Source organism: Hemibagrus wyckioides, linkage group LG13 (assembly GCF_019097595.1).
Source record: "Hemibagrus wyckioides isolate EC202008001 linkage group LG13, SWU_Hwy_1.0, whole genome shotgun sequence".
Taxonomy (NCBI): domain Eukaryota; kingdom Metazoa; phylum Chordata; class Actinopteri; order Siluriformes; family Bagridae; genus Hemibagrus; species Hemibagrus wyckioides.
The window spans coordinates 4,573,470-4,590,997 of NC_080722.1; the positions used below are offsets into that span (position 1 = coordinate 4,573,470).

A 17,528-nucleotide genomic window follows, 5' to 3' on the forward strand; every position below is an offset into this window, starting at 1 on the left:
TTTCTCTGGGCTTGCCAGAGCTGCTTTAACAATCACTCCAACACAAATTCTTATATCGAGTAGTGGTGAGCTATAAAGCATGAGGATAAAGTATGCACAGCAATAAATTCACTAATAGAAATACGATCGACACGTAGAAAAATCATAAAGAAAGCTCGAGAGCATGATTACATGAAGAGGAAGAAGAAGAGGAAGCAAGGGACTTCAATACAGAGTACAGATGTCATCCCACAGCTTGATGATCGCCGCTTGCGCATGTTCTCCTAGTAATTAAACTGATTCCTTTCCCCGGCTGGAGTGTCCGATCCCTGTGCCACCATCTCGCTCCATCTGGTCATGCATGCATGCATAGTGCATGTTAAACGAGCTTCCCAGCCATCCTCATCCTCTGGCCCAGATACAGAAATAATCACAGATCTACTGTATGTGCTCATGTCCTTCTCGGAGACATGGGACTCGATTATGCATTCTGAACTGGTTATTTTTAAAACACAGCTACCAGGGGGATGTTAAAAAGAACATATTCTGATGTTAGGAGAGGATTTCGATGGTTATTTTACAAAACGAACAGGGCTGAAATGAGAGGAATGTTCAGGAAGGTTGGAATACCAGAAATATGGAGATTTTATTACAGATTATTTATGGAATTGGAAATTTCGGTAATTCTATTGGATGTTATGTTCTTGGATTATATGAAAGACTTAGGTACATCACATTGTCACATTTTACACCAGTGGGACATCTTAAAGCTAAGCTAGTGCATTCAATTAACACAGAAATCAACACAGATCATGATGCCTAATATGTACATACTTGTAAACTAACATGTAAATTTCCTACTTTGATGAATAAAGTATCTATTTATCTATCTGCCTGCCTGTCTATCTATCTATCTATCTATCTATCTATCTATCTATCTATCTATCTATCTATCTATCTATCTATCTATCTATCTATCTATCTATCTATCTATCTAGCTAATAAACAAGCCCAAGGTGAGAATGGAAACTTTTAAAACATCATGTAACATCAGTCATACAGTGAGAAGAAAATCCAGTGAAATCCATTTAACTGTTAAGCCAGAGAGAGTGTTTGGAATCTGGTTGATCAGAAGCTGTTGATTGATTGATTTATATTTTTTAACCAGCTTTTTGACAGACAGGCAGACTGGAGAAAAATCCAGAAGGAAACAGGAAACAGATCGAGGATCATCGATTGATTTCATCCATCCTCTGCTCAGTGCCAAACCGCAAAGACACACCAATCTGATGACTGATGTGGTGGAGTTTTTTTTTTAACTGAGTCTCAAGGACTAAGTCATCAAAGTTGCTATAGTAACAAGTCAGACAGGGACGTGTAAAGCAGAAACACCTCGAAGAAGCGTTATTTAAAAATGTCTGATCACTGATATGATGATATTTTCTGTAAGGAGATGTTTATTTAACGTCTATGGAAGAAGCCTCCAGTGTGAGCCAGAGGTACATAGCAAGACAAGCTGTGAGCCTTTTTATTTTTTTTTAAAGCATATTAACTTCAAGACAGAGAGAGAGAGAGAGAGAGAGAGAGAGAGAGAATTCTATTGAGGGAACGGCTGTTCAGCTGCTATGAATAGAATATAAAACATGTCATTGCTTAATTATTAAAACTCCAAGAAGAAGAAGACGTGCACTTCAAGTACCAAGATGATTCACTTATTCAAGCAAAAAAAACAAAACAAGAACAAAGGTAATGTTGGACAGCTCATGCACTCGACACGCACAGACTTGCTTACGTAGTGGAAGAGGGGTGGGGCTACTAGGCGCTGACGCTAGCTGAGAAAAAAATATTCAAGATGGTTGATGACAGGCTGGTGGATAAGAGAGATTTTACAAAAGGTTTTTAAAAAATTTGCTAGTTGAAATATCCTGGTGTCACATGACTTGTGTTAATTCATTTGGATAGTAAACAACTTCCTGTTAGTATTTCCACTTGAGACAATACTGTTAGAATTGAAGTATTGTACTTCCTGTTAGTGGTTTCGCTAGAGACTATACTGTTAGTATTGAAGTATTGTACTTCCTGTTAGTATTTCCACTTGAGACTACTGTTAGTATTGAAGAAGTGTTAGTTACAGGAAGACAATACTACCCTTCTAAAATTCATACACTAGACACTAAAGTGCATAGTGTAAGTGTGTAGTGTCATAGTAGCATCATTTGGGACACGGTTTAAATTCACACAAACATGTTGTTAATTGTTTTGGGGGTTTTCTTTTGTAAGATCACTGCCCAAAAATTTCATTTCTTCCATGTAAAGTCACATATTTTCAAGTCAGAAAAGTTCCTTGAATGAAGATTTTGGGGGAAATAAAAGAAATAATAATTATTGAAATTGTTGAAAAGACATTAGGGTAAGATTGCGACAACTAATATGGCCACCATTCTGTCTTGTTACATATTCGACGACTATAGTTCTAATTTTACTGTCAAAACTTAATAAGAAGAGATAGAAGAAGAACAACAATAACAACAACAAAAAAAATGCTAAAATTGTTAGCTTGGAATGCACATAAATCCGTAGCATGGAACAAAACCATCAATCAGACATAATCAAGATATGTAAACAATCAAGCTAACCATCATTTCCTTTTCTGAGTCATTTAACAGCATTATCATTGACATAGCCCTAAAATGGTATATAATATAATATATTCACGTGATTAATTGCCGTCTCCAGGCTTTAAAATTAGCTGAACCTTAAAGGAATGACTGTGAATTCGTTATGAGCATTCGCTGCCAAAAATATGTCACTAAAAGCCTTCTAACGTGGCCAGGGTTCATTACAGTGAAGTAGAACCTCTCAAGGTGGACAGTCCTTCATTAGAAATGACATTCTTCTACTCGGGCATCAAATCCTCAGCTGTGAGAAGGTGATCCAGGCCGGCGCTGGCTCGCTCCCCGCTCAGAATAATTCGATTCATTAAAAAACTCCTGGAGTAATTGAGGCTCATCTAGAGCAGAGCAAATATTCAATTAATAGCGACAATTTAATAACTGTGATTCCTTCAACTTGCTGCACATAACCTTGATGCATGTCTTCTCTTGATTAATTAGTAATTCTATAATGAGGTCATTTTCATTTGCTTTAATTATCCATTAGTCCCAAATGGAGTGTAGAGGAAAACACTGGGGAGGATTTTCACCCCTCTCCCTCCCTTTTTTTCCCTTCTTTCCTTTAAAAAGTCTGCCCATTGTGATGGACGATCGAGGACATATTGTGACATAAAAGCTTTTTGGAGTCAGTCTTGTCGTGCGCTGAATAATTACCGCCGGATTGTAATTTATGTGACACAACCTGACAAATCACTAGACAAAAAGCACGACAATATGGAGTACAGTTTGCCTCACTCATAGGACATAATAAATGACTGCTTTAAACGAGGCCAACTTGTGGATTCTGTCCTGTGGAAATCCTATTTGCCTTGAAATCCTACTAGCCTTTTTTACTGTACAGCAGTTGATTTGTTTGCTAAAGAAGGAAAATATGCTACTGAGATAAACAGCCTAAGTATAAAAGTAGAGTCTACAGGCTGTGAGGACACAAATGTAGGGGAATGTGTCGTTATTATGGCAGACAAAAGCTGGTCAGGAACTATAAACAGGCTCTAATTACTAAGTTTGCCAAAAACCAAACATGGTTCGCTATATTCAGCGTCTGAATAGATACAGGAAGATCAGGCAATGAACTAGAACTGAGATTTGAAAACAATTAACAGGGGAGATTTAACAACATCTAAACCAAAAGAAAGATGGATGCAGGTCAGGAACAGGCAATGGACCGGAAACAGCATCAACAACAAGATAGGAACACACCCAAGGGTTGATATAAGAACATAAATCAAGAACAAAACAAAAAACAGGTGAAAGCCATGGGGTGGAGGAAGCATGCAGGAAACAGGAAATGACATGATAGAGGCGGGGGGAAAACATGAATCAAAATAAAGGCAAGAACAACATGGAACATAAACAGAAAACAGACGGAAACCGACATTAATGATATAATATCTTGAAATAGTAAGATAACGACTAAAAACTAATAGCATCATATATTTTAAAAAGATCCTAGTTGAAAGTAATGGACACTATCTTGAGATAATAGATAACAGTAACGGTGTCTTGAAATAATGATGAGAATAGTTTGGGTAAGTCAAAAATAATTAGATCATATCTTTCAAAAATGAGATACTAAATCAAATTAATGTCTAGAAATAATGTCTAGACATCATGTCTAGAAATAATGAGATAAGAACTCAAAATAATGGTGTACTATCTCACACTAATGAGATAAATTGAAATGCTGATTACTTAAAATAGTGAAATTAAAACACAAATAAATCACACAATATCTTGAAAAAAAAAAGACACCAAATTAACAATTTATCCAAAATAGTAGGAAGTAGCTAACTAATATCAAATACTATCTTGGAATAACGAGATAGTAGATAACAGTATTGACCTCTTGATATAATGCTGAGAGTAACAAGATGAGTAAAAAAAAATTGATAATATCTTGAAATAATGAGAAAAGAACTCAAAACAATGTCCTGCTATCTCACACTATTGACGTAAATTGAAATAAAAACTTAAAATAGCGAGATAATAACACAAATAACACAATATCTTGAACAACAAGATAAGATATTAAGATATATTAACAAGATAATAAAAGAGACATTAACCAAGAGTCATAGTATAACCTGTTGTAGTAATGAGATAATAAATTAAAAACGGCATGGGTTCTTGAAATAATGAGATCAAAATAACAATTTATCAGAATATGAAGTAAGTAATAAAAAATATCAAAGCCTATCTTGGAATAATGAGATAGTAGGTAACAGTAATGTCCTCTTTATATAATGGTGAGAATAACAGAATGAGTAAAAAAAAATAATGAGATAAAATAATGAGATAATACATTATGGAAAAAATATCAAGTTTAGAAACAATTTGAGAAGAGCTCAATAATGGTGTAGTATCTTGCAATAATGAGATAAGCTGAAATAATAATATATCTTGAAATGACAAGATAAAAAGAGAAACAAAAATCATGATATGCCGTGTTAGAATAATGAGATAATATAGTTTCTTGAAATAACGAGATACCCAGGAACAATGAAAAAGCGTCTTTAAAGAATGAGATACTATCTCAAATTAATGACCGTCTATTATCTTAAAATAATGAAGGTAACAGAATGACCCTAAATACAGGAATTAATCGCTAATATCACTGAGAATAACTGAGAATTGTGTAATATTTGGAAATAATGAGACAAGATAATTTTCAAATAATGCCAAATCTCACATCATGTGATACAAGGAAGCACGTCTCTACAACTAGATCATGTTAGTGTACAGACACTTCTCCTAAATCCCAAATCTGATCTGGAAATCGAGCCTGTCCTCAGAAGGATCCAAGATTTCACCTGGACATTTATGAGTCTGATGTGTAACCTGATGTGCTGTCCATTGTGTCAGCTTGTTCTCAATAAGATAATGTCTTTTAACAGCTCTTCTACCAGTTGTGCAACGTTCCATGAGGTGGATTATTGTCGTTTCCCTCCGAGTCGGAGTGCCGTGATCTCTCCCACTAGTGCCTTCAATTACACGGACCTCCGGCTAGCCCGGCACTGACCTGCTGTTAATGCATTTGAGGTGATGTACATACTGAAAAGAGCTTTCGTATCAGGGCACCAGAGGCTCTGCGATTAAGATTCCGTGCTCAGATTTATGAATTTAAATCTGGCGACTGTCAAGCAGCCGCTGCTGTATCCTTGAACTCAACTATACGCTTGGATTGGATTTTGTCTGCGCTCGGATAAATGGCCTGCCTAGTGAATAAATCTAAATCCGTTCTTATAAAAAAGCTCACTTGTTCACTGCATCTTCATTTCTCTCACAAGACTCTTCTCAGAAAACTAATCTCGGTCTGTTTTAGGACTGGCACTAAAGTTAGATTAAAGGACGCATGGATATAATACGAAGACTTTTTACGTTCAGTTTTTTTCTGTAGCTCATATGATATGATACTGAGATGAAAAACTTTATAGTCATAGAGGATTTTAGTTAGTTTCGCTCTGTTGTGTGCTGCTTTTGATGAGCTGTTATGGAATTAAACAGAACAGTATATTTTAACAGTCCAGAGATTAGAATCAGTGAAAGAAATTATAGCAAAAAGCCATGAATTACATGTGTCCCAGTGCTCGCTGAACTGAACTGCTCTCATGTTGAGCATGGAATGTCTTTATTGTGTCTCACTCCTCAGTGGTGTGTTCTGTAATGGAGGCCAGCAGTAGGTGCTGCGCAGGTAAACCTCACACCTCTGATCTCAAGAGGCGAACTAGCAACTGATGTTAGTGGATGCAGTTTTCAGCCTCCTTGTTAGAGCACCAGCCTCCCATGCTGGAGAACTGGGGTCGAGACCCGCTTGGAGGGGTTGTGAGTAGAACCCAAGGGGGTTACTCCACGAGGTGGAATGATGATAGTTTAGCTCATGATGATATCAAACCCATTTCTGCCCGTTTTGCATTTGCAGTTTGCTTTGCTATCATTGGCTTTATTAATTTTAAAAAAAGTCTCGATATTCCTATGAATTGTGTCTTAGCATGACAGGTTTTTTTATTAGCATGACATTTTTATCACATGTCACATAAGATAACAAGATACCTGATGTTAGTATCAGAGGAATTTTTTACAATTGAATTAGTATGGCACTTTAGTGATACTTGACATTTAATCATAATGCAAAACAATAAGATTTCACTCAGATATTTGCTTTGTAAGCATTTCCTAAACTTTATATCTCAAATAATGTGTTCAAAATTACTCCTTGGTATGAAGTGGTGATATTAAATATTCATTATAATTCCATGCGCTGTAGTGTGCAATATGTATAAATAACCTGTACATCATTAAAATCAGATGGGATATTTATTAGCAATGAATAAAACATGAGCATTTAACATCATCACTGAGCTCTTCCAAAAAATGACAAGGTACCTAGGACACAGAAAAAAAAGTATTTAAAAAGTTCATTTATTTAATTTATTAATTAATTTATTTATAATTAACATTAATTTTATTTGTTTATTTATTTAATTAATACTCAATAATAATAATAATAATAATATTTATGTATGTATTTATTTATTTTCAATATTTTTGTTCCTTTATTTTTGACCTGCTAATAATTTTTCTCCTCCACATTACTAAATAAAAAATATATTAGTTTATTACAATTTATTTTAATTTATAATGACATTTTTCAAACATATATATATATATATATATATATATATATATATATATAAACTTTTAACTGCTAATAAATATTCCAGTCACTGTGTCATTACGCTAGGTACAGAACAGCACCTGGCAGTACAATGAATAGAGACACATTAGATGACTATAAATGATTGAGGATTAAACTATAGCACACTATTAAAGCTTTATGAGGGATTATTACAGCTAACAGTGAATCACTCACATCTTAATGAATAGTTATCATTTTTTTGAGAATGGGCCTGTTTGAGTGAATAGGATTAATAAAGAAAAATGCTTATAATAAACAAGTCATTAAAACACGGTCCTATAATAGAAGGGTGTTTTCCCTGAACGAGGGTTAATAGGCATGAACATGTGACTTTTAACGAGGACAGATGAAAGTTAATATAGCGAAACATAAACATGATGCAGAAATCCTTCCACTGATGTTCTGTAATAATATCTAGCAATACAGTTTAATGTTATAATGCAAGACTTACTCTCGCCGTTTAAACTGATTTAGCGGCCTTCGTAATAACTGCTTACTTACGCCCGTGCCTCCGTCCATTTTTCATAACTTCGGCGATATTGTCTTTTAACAGAAGACACAATTAAATAAAAATGAAGATGGCAATAAAGGTGTATATTGCGGGAGTAAATCTAGCCGAGGATAGCAGGGTATAGGAATACAAACACGCTGCAACGTAAGTCCAATAACTCATTAAAGTGCACTTAATGGCAAAATGCTAAAAATGACTCCATGTTTAAGTGTGGAGAGAGACGCATTATGGTACAGCTACTTGTGTACAACACGGATTGAAAGCTCGAGACCCCTGCAGAGTTATTTATTTATTTATTTATTTATTACAATGACGGCAAGCCCTGTAGAGTTATTTATTTATTTATTCATTCATTTATTTATTTAGCACTCGAAATGATGGCAAGCCCTGCAGAGTTATTTATTTATTTATTTATTTATTTATTTAGCACTCGAAATGACGGCAAGCTTACATTTCAAGATCACAGAAGGTGGGTTGGGTAATAATGCTTCGGATCCTAAATGTTTTCTTCTTTTATAAAAGGTGAATAAAAGGCAATAAGCAAACACTGAACGTAAGTTGAGAGGTTTCCTGAAACACAGCATATGCTGTCAGGAGCATAGAGGAGCACTAAAACCAGGTCAACCTTCTTATATAAAGAGATCCATTTACATTAATCAAAAAATGTTCTAGATCAGGGGTCATCACCGAGTGCTGGAAAACTACGGAAAGAGAAAAAAAAAAGGCTCAGTGACTCTGGTGTTTTAAACATAACCCATCATGGCTTCTGTAGCAGATCATCTGCATGTGTTTATGTAAACGAATTAGATTAAGGAGACTCATCGGTCCAGATACGAGCAACAGTGGGCGCTAGAGAGGTCATAATGTAAAGGTTAAAGGAAACTGTGTTTAAAAAAATGAATGCTCAGGGAAATATTTTCCATACTTTCAAATATCTAAGAAAGATGTGTTGAGGTAAAATTAAAAAAGATAAAAAGCTGTATCCATAATGACTTGTATTTACACATTCATAACATGTTATAACTCATACATCATGTGTTATACCCATTTCTAGAATTATATACAGTGTAAAATCTCATTGAAGTTAATTATTGTTATTATGCATTAATAACGCTTTATGATGCATTATAAGCAAAGTTTATAACACAATACTGTATGTCACTGATGCTGAAGCTCCAGTATAGTTAATGCATTATGTTCAGTTGTAGACACTAACTACAAAGCTACATGCATAATGTCTTATAAATGCATTTTTGCCTCATTTTATAATGCATTCATAAGGCATTATAAACAACTGATAGAAATGAAAATGCACTGCATTTGTAGAACGTTAACTAGATTCATTATAAACAGTGTTTATAGCAAATTACATCACTAAGTGAACAATGTTCAGTCAGTATCATGTTATATGAAGGTCATATGACCTATGCATGCATTCATAATACATTATCATACATTTATAAGGCATGTTATGTATGGAAAGACATCACAGATAAAAGCTATGTAAGTTATAGAGTTTTATAATGGCTATAACGTATTTAAAAAATTGAACAAAATGCATAAGGGTTTATAATGCATTATAACAATTAAATTTAGCTTTGGGTTGCTTAGTGCATTATATATAGTCATAGACGCACTGATAGTCTTTTAGGGGAAAAAAAAAAACTAGTCTAATCTCTTTCTGATCTGACTTTTTTAATATTGTGCTTATAATGTGTTATGAACTCTATTTTATAATACTCCTTATAATACTTCTATTTTATAAAACTTCATAATGCATAATAAAGGAAGCTATGACACTAAATGTATTTTTGATAGAAATATTATAAAATGTGCCTAAAAGCTTATGAATGTGTTATGATATGACATGTTATGAATGTGTTCATAGCTTGTTAGATATGACCTTTATAGAAAATGTTATTGAATTCATCCCGGGTCGAGTCGAGTCAGTTGAGTACCAGTGTTCTTAGATATTTCCAGCATGTTCCTTTAGGCAAAGGATCTGTGTGGTGGTATTGAAGAGAACAGATTGCGCTTACCTTCCTGCCCCCGGTGTTCAGTCTCAGTGGTGTCAGGAAGGGGTCAAATATCATATGGCTGGTTTCAATGTTGACTGGAGATTGTCGCTTTCCCACCGAGCACAGGTTCCACGCTGAATTCACAAGACCCCAGAAGGACGGAACTGAAAAAGAAAAGAAAAAAAGGAAAGAAAGAGATTTTAGTCTTCATTTTGAAAAAGGTAAACTTCTGAAGGATTGTCTACACAGAACATGATCACGACAATTGCTGTGAACATACATAGCCATTTATAATGATTTATTCCAGGTTTTTGCTGTCATAACACTGAAGTAAGTAATTAACTCCTTGTAACAGTCTTATAACAGCATTATAAAGCACGGTTTATTTTACTTCCATAGAAAATATTTATAACTTTGTTTTTTTAAAGCATTATATCTGTTATAGTGATATAAGTGTTCATAATCATGGATGAACAATTTTAGATGTTATTACTGTTTCATCACATAATCGTTAATAACAATCTTATAAGCAACTATGTGAAACTCATTTCACTCAAAGGACACGGAATGTATGCATAACTCATATGTGTTCATAGCAGTCTCATAAGCAGCAAAATGAAAATCTCTACTGGAGGTACAGTGAAAGAAAATATGACTGTTATTACATTTTTATTGTTATTATTATTATTATTATTAATAATAATAATAATAATAATAATAATAATAATAATAATAATAATAATAATAATAATACTGCATAACATTATATTATGCAAGTACATTAGGTAACTGTGTTATAACAATATCATAAGCATTTACAATCACTTGAGGGCCAGGCAGCATACAATTAACTCTGTTATTACAGTGATATGACATGATAATAATAGGCTGTCATACGTGTTCATAGCAATCTCATAAGCAGCAAAATGACACTCTCATTACTGACAGTGCAGTGAAAGAACAGTTATTATGGCATTATAACATTGTTATTATGTGCTCATAATCTTAGAAATAGACAAATGAAACTCACTTAATTTACAGGCCAAATACCATATACATATCTCTGTTATTACAGTGGTATGACTATTATAATTATTCATAACAATCTTATGAGCTGCCATGTGAAACTCGCTTTACTTGAGGGAGAACATATAGTCATGACTCTGATGTCTCTCGTGTTTATAAGCAGCAAAATACAAATCTTTTTTCCTGGAGTGGCAGTAAAAAAAATCTAATTGTTATTTTGGTGTTATAACCATGTCATGATCATTCATAATCTTAGAATTGAAACTCACTTAACTTGAGGGCTTATGTGTAACTTGTAATGTGTTATTACATTGTTATGACCTTATTATAATCATGATTAACACTTTTATAAGACACTCAGCCTACTTGAGGGACAGAGAACGTATATATAACTCTGATGGCTGTCATATGTGTTCATAGTATTCTTATAAGCAGCAAAATAAAACTATATATGATGGGCACAGAAAACATAGATAACCATGTAATTACAAGGGTATAACATTGTCATAATCATCCATAAGGGACAATATAAAACTTAATTTTTCAAACATATTTATAATTAGTCATAGACCATTCACCAACGAGCTGTTACTATAGAAACATAAAATGAACATACCAAGTCCTATGTCATTTTATAGTGTTATAATGCAACAGTGATGCATCCATAACCAGAATTAACAACCAACCATCATAAAAATATACGGCTCATGATTCACAATCCCGAACAAGATACAAGCCATCATAAACAACGGACAAATCTGCACTCTATAGCTAATGACGTTGATTATTAATGATTTACAAGTAACGATTTCATGACCCATCAATCTGACTGTCACTTCCAAGATCCAAGATCACGTCATTCAGAAAAGTAAATTCCGCAACAGGGAAATCCAATCACGGCAAGCCATTGGCAGCAGCGTACGGTGGAGATTAATTACACAATTCACTAATGTTTAGGCCACGACGATCGTATCAGCACTTTGGTCCTCTAGGGATGGGATGCGGTGCTCCAAATAAGCCAGTAGTATTCATAAATCACGGTGAGGAGTGTTCTAAAGTCTGGAGAAGCAGGTGGTCTACACATTGTGCTTTAATTCGGGGCTCGGATTTATTTATTTATTTTTCAGTATAGGTACCACCTGCTGTTTTCTGGCATGTACATGCTTAAAAAACTCTACTTTAAAATGAGCAAAGAGCTTGACAAAGTAGCAGAATGGGCACTCATATACACACTCACTCTCTCTCTCTCACACACACACACACAGATATATATACAGCTGGTTGTGTAACTAAACCTGTTCAGATCCTAAAGTGGTCCGAACGCTTTGAAGTGGAAGTACACTTGATGAATATGAGTGCGGTGAAAATTGCGGCCCTCAGTCAGGCTAAGTTGATTCTGATTAATAAAAGCCTGCTCGGACAGTAAAGCCTGCCATCACCGTGCGACTCCTTCCAGCTGCCACTCCACTCCACTCCACTCCACCTTGCTGTCAAAAAACAAATTGCCATATTGCACAAAAAGAAAAAAAAAATCAAAACACTGAGGGAGAAAGAAAAAAGGAGACTGAAAACACGTTAGGGAATGGAGGAGTCATCTCTTGTTTAAAGTGCAATTGAATCGGTCTATAGACGTCCTGCAGGCTGCAGATGGGAAAATGGCACCTGGCCCGGATGCATCTATATCATTCAGTAAGATGGCAGAAAATCTATAGCGAGAATGGGAATTTGCAGTGTATGGAATTGATCCATTACACACGGGCTGTTTGTCAGGAATGTACACGTAGTTATTACCCATTTATATCCCACAAGTGCAGCCGCCAAGGCCAGCGCCATTTTTCACCCGGAGCAACTATCAGTGTCAATAAAATGCAAGATGGAATCCTGAGACTAAATCCAGCCGTGAATGATCAACATGCCATTTCATTTAATGAACCGTGTGTCCACTTTCGCTTACTGACAGCAACTCAGCAGCACAGACATTACAATGCGATCGTCTTTTAGCCTTTAGCCTGCGTGCTTGAATTCCTGATCAAATAGCAAATGACTCAAAAAAAAATTCAACGGCTGTTTATGAAAGAAGGAAATTAAAGGGATATGTCTGGTTAAGAGGTAAATGGGTGGTGGTAGCTCAAGTCTGTTGATTGGAAGACTGAGGTTCAAGTCCCAGCACCACCAAGATGCCACCATTGGGCCCTTCAGCAAGGCCTTCATTTACGGCATATGGTAGACACCCTTATCCAGAGTGACTTACAATTTCATCTCATTCAATCTCATTTTTTTTTAATACAACTGAGCAATTGAGGGTTAAATGCCTTGCTCAGTGGACCTGGGATTTAAACTCATAACCTTCCGATCTGTAGTCCAACATATTAACCACTATGCTACCACATCCTCACTTGCTCCAGGGGTGCTGCATCATTGCTGATCCTACGCTCTGACCCCAACCCTCCAAGAATGGGATATGCGAAGAAAGAATTTCACTGTGGAGTAATGTATAAGTGAGAAATAAAGGCTACTTAATTAGATGTCTAATTAAAGGATATAATTAATCTGATTAATAGGTTTAACTAGTAAAGCAGGAATTACACTTCCAGCTTTATTGCTGTCTAGGCTAAACAAATCAGTGCACTGAATGTGTCAAATAATAACTGCTACTTATTATTGTTCTTCGGTTGCTCCGTGTTCTGGGTTTTACCCCAGATGCCCTTCCTGATGCAACCCTCCCATTTTATCCAGGCTTGTGACCGGCACTGAGAATGACCTCCTTAGTACCTGTGTTTAGCAGCGAGAGCACGGGATCCTTCGGCTGGACCACCAGGAACATGTGAAATAATAACCACTTCCTTTATTCATGTCATGTCATAAAATACACTTTAATGCCTGCTCAGGCACAAATCAGTGATGTTGGAACTAACAGCATGTGGCATGGAAGCTTAGCAGATCCCAACTTATATCTCAATACCAGGTCTGGATACAGGATGCTTACAGATGTGTACAGAAACATCTGGAATTTTGTTTTCTAAGGCTAAGTAGAAGTTAGATATTTAAAATGCTGAGTCACTGTTCTGCTTCTAATAACATCTAAAGATGCTTCCCTGAGACTCTACCTAAAGTCTTTTCCTGAAGGACATCAAGTAGCACATGCTTTTGAGCTTTTCTTGCTATATTACCTCGCAGAAAATTGTATTTTATTTAGACTGATGGTATTATTACTACATGTCCCAGTGAACCAGTATCAGGATGTATTCATTGGTAAAGATTTCAGTGCACTTCTGTAAGTCACACACAGTAAGGGCGTCTGCCAAACACTGGAAATGTAAACATAAATCTAAATGCTAGCACAAATCTACAAACAAATCAGGATCGTCCTCTGTGAGTTTGTATTCTCTATTCTAAGCAAGTTGTACAGAATTAGATAGCGACGTGCAACTTGTGACACCAAATGTTGTCTTTCACAAAGTCACTAAATAGGAATGAAATATTTTCAGTATACAAAGCCTGCTGTCTTTGCCATCTGCCTCACACGGTTTTTTTTTTCTTTCCTTCTTTCTTTCTTTAAGCTCAACCTTCCCACATGACTGATTAGTAAATATATTAATCAACAAGTCTTCAGGGCAAACCTCTCACCAAACTGGTGTCTGTCCACCAGATGTTAAGGTTAAGGTTAATACTCCAGCCAGAAATCATTGCTTTATGGACAAACTATATCTGCTTCTAACTCTTACCAAGTCACCTACAATTAGCCACTGAGAGGTGGAGAGATTATCTCATTACACTGCGACTGGTCAAGGGACATAAACACCTTTCTATCACAGTATGAACTTTTTTCAGCACTTCTTTAGGGACCAGACTGTCTAGCCGTCACTCCCTGTTCACATCAGTAAGCCTTGAGCTGGTCGCTGGTTGTCCTTCCTTGGACCATTTTTTGGTACGTACTGACTACTGCCCACCACAAACAACTCACAACACAAGCTGTTTTGGAGGATTTGACCCAGCCGTCTAGCCATTACAATATGTCACTAAGTCGCTCAGATCCTTACTCTCGCCTATTGTTTCTGATTACTCCTGAATGTTTAGCATGCTAGTCTACAAGCTCCCATTTCACCTCTCACCCATCACCTGTCAGTGGTTTTAATGTTATGGCTGATCAGTGTAAGTTAAATATATTATAATCTTTCAAACATTTTGCCCAGAATTCTTTTTCCAAGAGGCCAGAAATAATGGCATTTTCTCCTGTTTTGTTGTGTCCAGGATGATGATTAAATGTCTTTGTCATGTCTCACCCCACAGTGGAAGTTAATACAAAGCTCATATGAAAGTAGACACTCAGGACTTTAAAAATTTGTAGCATTTCAGAAGTATTTCTGTTTTTCTTCAGCCTACTAGGGTCAATATATTCATAGAAAAGTTCCAAGTGCTTGTTCATCCAAAAAAAAAAAATGCCAAAAATTTGATCTTCAACCAGTAAAATGTTGTGTAAGAATTCACATACTGAAAACACACTGAAAGCCAACAGTGTCTTGACTCATTTTATATCAGACTCACAGCCAGAACATCATTCATTTTTTTACACTGATTGTCCCAAACTCAGTTTCTATTCCTCCAGCAAAACTGAGCACCAGTGAACTGTTAGAAATGGTTAAAAAAATTATATAAATGTAATATTTGAGTGTTTGGTGATGATGTATTATCATCAGAAGAATCTGTACAGTTTATGTGTAGCTTTCATTTGCTGTCTTTTGTTATCAATATTATAGAAAAGAGCCGTAGCTGGAACTCACATTATGATGAGATAAAGATTACACCAACAACCTAAACCAACAAAACCAACCTGTTAGACTCTGAGCAGTGGATGATGGATACCTCCAAGCATGTTAAACCGGTGACTGAGAATATGGCAGGATTGTTTCGGCAAATAGAACATTTTGTAAAAGAAATAAAATAAAATAAAAAATAAATAAATAAATTAAATAAAATGATACATAAATAAATAAATAAATAAATAAATAAATAAATATTTTTTTTTGTTTAGAAGCAAGTAGACATATGTAATTAGTCAAGTTAATCACTCACTCAAAAATCACTCATTGTTACAACTACGGAATCCACCGAAACAAGCAAAGCACGACTGCATCCTACGAAGTGCCCTATTTTTCCTCACTACAATAAAATAAGACATTTCCAAAACTTAAAATATGGCACTAATTAGCTCATCCTTGTTCCCAGCTCTGGCCTTCTCACCACTTTAAGTTCAGTATAGAAGCTTTATTAGAGCTCAGAGTTGACAGAAGGAAGCAGGTCTGAGAGAGCGCACTCGCACCAATTATACTCCTCGTTAATTACTTCCACTTCTCTCTTACCGTAAATCATAAACCCTCTGCCCCGAGATGCTATCAAGTGCACACGCAGAGCTACCCACTTACCATTTAAATGAGAAGTGTCTGGGTAATAAATGTTCCTTCGATGAGTCCAGGAGCAAATATCCATAATAAATAACTCAATAAATAAGTTTGACACCCAGAAGGCGAGGAATAAAAAAAACCTGACTGATACGAGTCCCATATGCGTGAGTAAAAATAAAAATAAATAAAAGGAATGAATAAAATACGTCGATATGCCAAAGCAAAATGTTTCTTCTGCGCCCGGAAATCAAAATGCCCGGCATGCCAAGTACGGGAAATAACATCTTAATGATAATAAATATATTAGGCTTATATTAAAATGTATGACTTTGTTGTCTGACTGTGAAATTGAAATACTGTGTGTTCACAGCCAGTTCTATGGCTCTATAAGCTAGATGAAGGTTTATTTGTTTATCCTGTATAAGGCCAAATGGGAAAATTGAAAAGCTGTCTATCATGCACCTAAAGAGGTGTAAAAAAAAAAAAAAAAACAGCTAAAAATGGCTCAAGGAAGTGAATTTCTTTTATTTCCTAGCTTTGATTTCCCAAACTACACTATTTGAAAGCGAGACCTAGTTACACAGTGATGCTGAAGTTCACAGGAAAGTTCCATGGTGTTGTTAATTCAGTCCTCCTGTGTCTTTAATGGGAGATGAGCACTTAATCAGGCCGCACTTTATCAGCAGTAAATCCCGGATTTACATTAGCGCTAACAAACGTAACCGTCCCCCTGCTGAGGACTGATGACTGATCAGGACGTCAAGGATTCCAAGACTTTCAGTGGAAAAGTAAATACAGTAAGACTATATATTACATTCTGTAAAGGTCAGGCTTATTGTTCTATTCATAACACACTTTTTTTTCAAACAAGAAAAATGTATGAAATCATGTGGCTTGATATTTTTCCCTGTAACATATGAATATATTTTTATATATTTTTGTTTATTTATTATTATTGTAGCCCCAAAACATTTTTATTCACACATATATATATATATACATACACAAAAATGTTATATAATTAACAATTAATTATTATAATATTTTTTTAAAGGTAAAAAAATTATCAAGCCCAGTACTTTAATAGTTATAAGATTATTATTATCATTATTATTGTTGTTGTTGTTGTTGTTGTTGTTGTTGCTGTTGTTATTTCTTTCTTTCTTTCTTTCTTTCTTTCTTATTCATTTATTTACCTGTTTACTTTTTTCCTGTAATTTTTAA

The 17,528-nt window shown here is 35.2% G+C and overlaps 1 protein-coding gene across 1 annotated transcript in view; it reads right to left on the reverse strand.

Annotated features, from left to right (window-relative positions):
* Positions 1-17,528, reverse strand: part of ca10a (carbonic anhydrase Xa) — a 228,034-nt gene that overhangs the window by 123,461 nt on the left and 87,045 nt on the right. The window contains exon 3 of the mRNA XM_058407127.1: positions 9,898-10,040. Within this exon, the coding sequence (XP_058263110.1) occupies positions 9,898-10,040 (143 nt within the window). The remainder of the gene's footprint in view (positions 1-9,897; positions 10,041-17,528) is intronic.